We start from the raw sequence: 7259 nt of genomic DNA on the forward strand, positions 1-7259 counted from the left end.
GGAAGGGAGAGAGGGAAGAGGAGGGGAAGGAAGGAAGGAAGGAAGGAAGGAGGGAGAGAAGGGAAGAAGGAAGGAAGGGAGGAAGAAAGGAAGGAGATTGGGAGGGATGGAGGGAAGGAAGGAAGGGAAGAAGGAAGGAAAGGAGGAAGGAAGGAGGAAAGGAGGGAGTGAAGGTGGGAGGGATGGAGGGAAGGAAAAAAGGAAGGAAGGAATGAAGGAAGGAAGGGAAGAAGGAAGGAGGGTGGGTGGGAGGGATGGAAGGAAGGAAAGAAAGAAGGAAGGAGGGAAGGAAGGAAGGGAGGAAGGAAGGGAGGAAAGAAGGAGGGAGGGTGGGTGGGAGGGATGGAAGGAAGGAAAGCAGGAAGGAAGGAGGGAAGGAGGGAAGGAAGAAAGGGAGGAAGGAAGGAAGGGAGGAAAGAAAGGAAGGAGGGAGGGAGGAGAGAAGGTTGGTTCGAGTTAGGAGAGATTTGAGAGATGATTCAATCCCAGTTCCCTCTTCGTCATCCCAGATAGTATGGTCAGAGCCAGGAATCTCACCTGAGTTCTCTGTCTTCAAACCAAATGTTCTTTACTAATATCTCATGTCCCAAACTCCCTATGCCTTTGTTTTCACAGTGGAAAGAGCACTGAGTTTGGATCCAAGGACCTGGATTCAGATCCCACCTCGGACACTTAATACCTGTGTGGCCTTGGACAAATCCCATCACTTCCATGGCCTCAGTTTCCTCGCTTGAAAAACAAAGCTGTGGGAGTAGCTGTTCCCTAGCCACCAGCTCTGATAGCCTGAGTTTGGTTAAATAAACATGTAACTACATGAATGAATAAGCCCAAGAAGCATTCCAAAGCCCGTCTTCATCCTCCAGGTGAGAAGCCTGCCTGCCTGCCTGCCTGGGTGGAGGGCTCTGCCAAGGTCATGTGACACAGTCATAGCTTGTATGCCCACAGCAGCTAGAAGGCTAGCCTCAGAGCCAGGAAGAGCTGGGTTCAGATTCTGCCTCGAGCGTATCCTGACTGTGTGACCCTGGGCACATCACTTACCCCCTCAGTGTTCTAGTAACTCCCCAAGTTTATAAGTTACCAAGAAAGTGCTGACCTGTATTAGAGGAGGGAGCGTCTTCATGTGGGAATGCCCTGTGCCCATGAAATCAGAGGCGTCATCTTTATCCCTTTCCTCATAAACCCTATGAGTTAGGGAGTATAAATATTGTTAGTCCCATTTTAGGGATGAGAAAAACTGAGGCCCAGAGAGAGGCTGTACCTCAAGCATGGTCTCAGGGCTCATGAGTGAGGGAACTAGGATCTAAACTCAGCTCTTCTGACACTGACTCCAGAAGTCTTTCTGTTATATCTCACTATTATTCCAGAATGTTTCAAAATGCTCTAGCAGGAAACCCACCTTCACTCCCCAGTGTCTGTTGCAAGGGCCTCAGTACTCAAGGCCTCCCACCATCCTTCCCCCCTCACTCTGCCGGCCTCCCCTTTGGCCTTCATGGTCACAGTTCAACTGGAACCCTGGTCCTAGAAAGCCTCTGCTCCCCGCCTCTGCCTCAGTGCAAACGCATGGCATCCCTCCTTCAGGATCATTTTCTTTCTTACTTTTTTGCAAAGCAATCAGGTTAAGTGACTCGCCCAGGATCACATAGCTAGTAAGTGTCAAGTGTCTGAGGCCGGATTTGAACTCAGGTCCTCCTGACTCCAGGGCCGGTGCTCTATCCAGGGCACCCCCCAGATCCCCAGCTTTGTGCCCATTTTCAAAGGCAAAGGTGCACTCTTGCCAAAGTTAAAAGGGCTCCAGTCTGTGAGAGTCTGGAACCCGACCCTTCTCTCCCCAAGGTACTAGATCTCCAATTCCTCCTTCCCTTATATAGCCCTGAGTCGCCACACTCACAACTGACATCCCTCAAGGGTTCAGAAAGCTCCGCCAAGTTGGCCCAGAGAGCTGGGCATCAGGCTTTAAGCAGGGCCTTCCTGAGCAAGGCTGGTATTTTCTGCCCCCAGGAGGGAGCACCTCCCTGCCCCAGGCCAGCCCCAGCCCGCATCCTCCTGTACCTCGTTTCCGGCTGCCAGGGGTGGTCTGGTGGAGACTCCAGTACAGGAAGTTGAAGGAGGACAGCAGCATCTCCACGTGGTCCAGGCTGCACTTCCCACACAGGTTACTCACTGCAAAACAGAGGGAGCCTCTCACAATACCTTGCAGGGCAGCACCCTGGGGCCTCTCCAGTGTGGAGGAGGGGCCCAGGCCTGTGCTGGCTGTGCTCCTACACAGCCTGGCATCACCACAAAGGCCTATGGGTGGATAATCCAGGGAGGACTGTGGAAAAACATGCCCTGATGGGATGAATGCAGGTACCCAGCAGTGACATGTTTCTGACCTGGTCCCGTGTGCCTCTGCTGGTGCTGCGCCAGCCTGATTCATCCTCTGTCTCCTCCACCCCTTGGCAGGGGCCACCCGCCTCCACTCTAGAGGCTGCTTCTGTGTCCTCTGTCCAATTCCCAGTTTGGATACACAAGGAATGAGGAGGCAGGGGCTAACGCCAGAGGGCGGGTCACTGAACTGACCCTGTGACATCAGTGTGGCAGAATGGCAAAACCTGACCCGAGTCTCCATAAGGACAGCAATTTCCTCATATAAAAAACCAAACAAACCAGGGATGATCATCCTTGGGAGAGGAAGTGTGGCATGGTAGATAGAGCCAGCTTCAGGACTGGGAAGACCTGGGTGTGAGTCTCTCCTCTGACCTGTCCTCACTGCCTGACCCCAAGCAAGCTGCTCCAGATCTCAGCGTCCCAAGCAGCTCTAAGAGTAGGAGTCACAGCACAGAGGCTGATCTCCACACCCCAGAGCTGGGGGAAGGGGGTGAGAATCAGGATGGGCATCCTGTAGGAGATACCTGCTCTGAAGGGGGACAGGGCTTGATACAGGGAAGGGAGGAACATGCGTCCCAACTGTGGGTGAAGGCAGGAGATGGCATGCCAGGCCCAGAGAACAGAGGGGGCTGCCAGTTTGCCTGGATCAGAGAGGGCATGAAGGGGAACAGGAGCCTCAGCTCCCTCACTGACAAAATGGGGGGTTCACTCACTGACCTCTAAGGTCCCTCCCTCGAATCTCTGAGCCTATGAATGGCCCTAGTGACAAGGCGAGGGAAGAAGGGGTGGCATGAGGACTTTCTATGCCAAGCTGAGGAGGCAGCAAACAGGGCGCTGGGGTTTGTCATGCATGGATTGGACCAGAAGGCTGCTGAGGTCAGTGGGAAGAATGCTGGTCAGCAGCCAGCTGACCTGAGTTCAAATCTTGCCTCTCTGATGCTTACTTACTACTGTGTGATCTTGGGCAAGTCACTTAACCTTTAGCGCCTTAGTTCCCCCTTCTGTAATACCAGGAGATGGGGGTTGGCTCAGAGAGCCCTGAGGTCCCTCTCAGCTCTCGATCTCTGTTCCTAGGGTGTAATTTTCATCTTGGACGCTGTTCAGTGAGACCCAGAACACGCTCACTGCACCCTCATTCACAAGTTCAACAGCACCAAATCTACGGTGTGCTGCCGCCTGAGCAGGCGTCCCGTGGGCTCTGCAGAAAGTGCCCCTCAGGGGAACCATCTGCCACACAGCAGCTCAACCAAAGAAAGGGGAAAAGGAGAAGGGTGAGGGAGCCTCAAAGCGAGCTCATGGAATTGCAACAATGGATGTCATCAGTCTCTAACTCAGAAATGCGGGTCCTCCTTAAACCTCTCCAGTGTCCCAGGAAGTCACCCATGTGAGTGGTGGGGAGTGTGGCAGAGCTGACACCCCTGCCCCCGAGGCTGGCCCTCAACCCGTCCTCAGGAGCCACCCACACAAGCGTCCCCAAGACCAGGCCCTGAATCACAGCTGCAAAGGACCTCGGCGGCCATCTGTCTACACACATGGAATCCCTATGCAAAGTCACTCTGCTTTTCCCCCATCTCTGTTCTCTGGACACAACATTTCCAGGCTCCTCACACCCCAGGCCCCTTTCTCCGCCCTAGTCCAACACCCCAGTTTGTCCATGTTCTTATTATCAAGTGATGCCCAACCTGAGCACAAGAGCCCCTGCTGGGGCCAGTGAGAGCAGGGCTCAGGGACATAATTTCCTCCCTCGACCTAGACCCTCTGCTTCTTTTAAGGCAGCCTAAGGCCGAACCTTATTTTCCCGGCTTCAGAGTTCAACAGAAAGTCACATCTGTGAGGATGAAGGATGAAGAACACTCCAGGCCTAGGCAAGGAGTGAGCAGCACGTGTGTCTGGGGGAGGGAGGTCTGGCAGATGGCCTACGAGGAAGGGGGAGGGAGCGAGGCAGCAGCAGGGAGGTCGTGCTGGGCTTCCAAGGATGCCCATCTGTTTAACACTACTCTTTTCCCTCTTACATACCAGTGTTGTGCCTCCTGGATCTGCACCAGCCCAGAGGAGTCCTCTAATGACAGAGATCCCAAAGGGCAACAGAGAACCCAAGGGAGGAGTGAGGAGGCCTCCCATGACCAATCACTCAAGATAGCCGCTGTCCAGGGTGCTTATGCCAGAAAGGGAAGGGAGTAGATGATGTAGGGAAAGCAGGTCCCTGGGGGCCAGAAGACCCTCCCAGGAGCAAAGAACACAGACCCATAGAAGACCCTGTTAGCTTGTTGTCAAACCATCAGCTCCCATGGAGCTTGTGGACAATTAAGACCCTAAGCTCTTCTTTCAGTCGGTTCCCCCCAAGCCTTTACTTTTCCAAATCATTTCTTCTTTAGCCCAAATATAAGACTTTACAATGATACCCACTGAATTTCACCCATTAGTGTTAGGCCGTCATTCCAGTCTGTGAAAGTATTTTGGGATCCTGATTCAGCCAATGTGTTGGCCTCCCTCCCAGCTCAGTGTCAACCTCAAATTTGGCAAATATGCCGGCTAAGTCCTTGAAGGGCTAAGAAGAGAGTCCTATGGTCCATCCCTAGTGACTGCATTTCAGACTGACATTCATTCATTAATCAAGAGAGCCAGAAACTCTAGGCAGGGACAGGAGCTGTTAGAAACACAGTGGAGGGGAATAGAAAGGGTATGGATGATCCCCAAATTTTATTTGGGGCATTAATTTAAACCTCCCTCCCATTAAACCCTGGCTGCTGACAAATGAGCTAGCTTGAGGTTCCCCTTTCCCTTGCCCACCTGCCATGAAGGAGAGTGAGCAATGAGGTGGCCTAAAGGCAGTTGCTGGGGGGCTGGAGGGAAAAGAAGGTGCAGAGGAGAAGGCAGAGGGCCTGGACACCTCTGGAGCTGGGGGGAGCCAGAGAACAGGCAGGGGAGCCCCCTTAGGAACCACTTAAAGGGCCAGGAAAGGGTCCTGGGGGCCCACGAGAGAGCTTCCAGCCCAAGGCCTCCTAGAGCAGGCCTTCTTAATTTGGGATCCATGGGGTTCACCAAAGGGTCCCCGACACAGACAAAAGTCAGAGCCCCACTACAGCCCAAGCAAGAGCTTCTCGAGGGGTCCTCGCACCCAGAGGGGTACCCACTTCCGCAAGGGTCAACGCACCCTGGTGAAGCAGCTTCAGGTCTGTGCTGTCCAGCTCTCTCTGGGTCTCATTTCTCGGCTGCACCAGGAAGAGCAGGCTGAGCAAAAGGGGCAGGTTACTGCTGGCTGCAAGCCGGGGAGGAGAGAAGGAGAGTGAAGGGAGAGGCCCCAGGACAGGGGGCCTAGAGAGCACCTGGCTTCCCACTCCCAGGGAGCCACCTGAGAGGCTGGCCAGACTGGCCACTAGAGGACAACGCCCGTCTTGTTCCCTGCTCATTTAAACAAGCCTCCTTTCCTCCCCTGTTCGTCCCCATCCCTCAGACAAGGGACCCCTCATCTCACTGCCCAACCAGCCATTCTCACAGCTGCCTGAGCGGGGCAATGGTCCTTATCTTCTATTCCCTTGAGAGGAAGCAGCTGTCTTATTTTAGGGCCAAGAGACAGAATTCCCTGGGAGACTTAAACCTCAACCTCTTTTAAAAAAATTTCCACAATTTCCAGCTGCTCCCCACTTCACTAAAGCCTCCCCCCACCCCTCCTCAGGGCAAGGAAGCCTGGATAAGCTTCTTTAAAACCAAGAGACCCAGTATGGCTTTGGAAACCATTCTCTCCTTGCCAAGAAACCTGAAGCCTCCTTCCCTCTTCTCTCTCCCTCCCCACAGTTCTTTTTCTCTCCTAGCTGGGGGTTCGGAGTACAAACACAAGTAGGATATGTAACCCACTACATATACACCACCATACAGAGACACAAGTAACTATAAATAAACAAAATGGAAACAAAAAAGTGTTCCCAAGGGCATCTGGGACCAAGAGACAGAGGTCCTACCTGGTATGGTTGAACATTGAAGTGACCTTTCCAATGAAGAGGAAAGCTACGGGAAATGCACTGACCTCTAACCCTGAGTCTGTGATGCCTGAAATCCTAATCCTGACACTGACTAGCCAGGGGACCTCAGGCAAATCATTTCATATTTCTGAGCCTCAGTTTCCTCATCTGTAAAGTGCAGGTGATATTAGAATCACAGGATCATACAGTTAAAGCTAGAAAGAACCTGACAGGCCATCTATCTAGTCCAACCCCTCCTTTTTTTACAGATGAGGAAACTGAGGCTCAGGGAGGTTAACTGTACTTGCCATCTGGCAGTACCCAGGAAGCAATAAAGAAATGTAAATTGTTTATGGAATAACAACTAAGGAATGTTCTTGGTGGGACCTTGCAAGCCTGGGAGGCTCCTTACCAGCCACATATGCAAAATAAAGTCGGGAATTTGAAACAAAGGATTGAGACAAAAGAGAGGGAGAGGTCTTCTGGCTTTCCTTCCTCCCTCTCATTTGCGTGGGAGACCACGGCCTGGAGGCACACGAAAAGGTGGGGCTATGACTCAAGCCACCCTTTGTGGTATATCCAGAAAACTCTGCTGAAGAGGGGCAGCTAGAATCAGAAACTGATACAGGACAAAGGGCTTTCTAACCCTGAATCAGACAGAGGTTAGGAACAGAGATAAGGCTCCTGCTCCTGGGGAGGAAATCGGGGGTTTCCAACATTCCATGGGTTTTCGTGGGTTCCAAGCCAGACTAGATACCCTAGAGGTTCTATTTAGCTGGCTGGATGAGCTCACTTTCAAAAGATGTGGTCCCCGCAGCGCCTGTCCTTAGCAAGGAGAAAGTCACATGCAGGGAAGACTCTGTGCAGCTCCAGGAACCTTCTGTGTGTATATGAGTGTGAGTGTGAGTGTGTGTGAGTGAGTGTGTGTGTGTG

General features: G+C 52.7%; 1 protein-coding gene across 5 annotated transcripts in view; it reads right to left on the reverse strand.

Moving 5' to 3' along the window:
• MEI1 (meiotic double-stranded break formation protein 1) overlaps window positions 1-7259 on the reverse strand; it is a 79443-nt gene that overhangs the window by 29590 nt on the left and 42594 nt on the right. For 4 of the 5 annotated variants that reach the window (XM_027873636.1, XM_027873626.1, XM_027873654.1 and 1 more), the window contains 2 exons: window positions 5522-5626; window positions 2050-2160 (listed from right to left, as the gene is read on the reverse strand). In XM_027873636.1, the coding sequence (XP_027729437.1) occupies window positions 2050-2160; window positions 5522-5626 (216 nt within the window). The remainder of the gene's footprint in view (window positions 1-2049; window positions 2161-5521; window positions 5627-7259) is intronic. The other variant, XM_027873644.1, reaches the window with a different exon arrangement.

The sequence above is a fragment of the Vombatus ursinus genome, unplaced genomic scaffold (genome assembly GCF_900497805.2).
Source record: "Vombatus ursinus unplaced genomic scaffold, bare-nosed wombat genome assembly UNPS02003292.1, whole genome shotgun sequence".
NCBI classification, from domain to species: Eukaryota; Metazoa; Chordata; class Mammalia; order Diprotodontia; family Vombatidae; genus Vombatus; species Vombatus ursinus.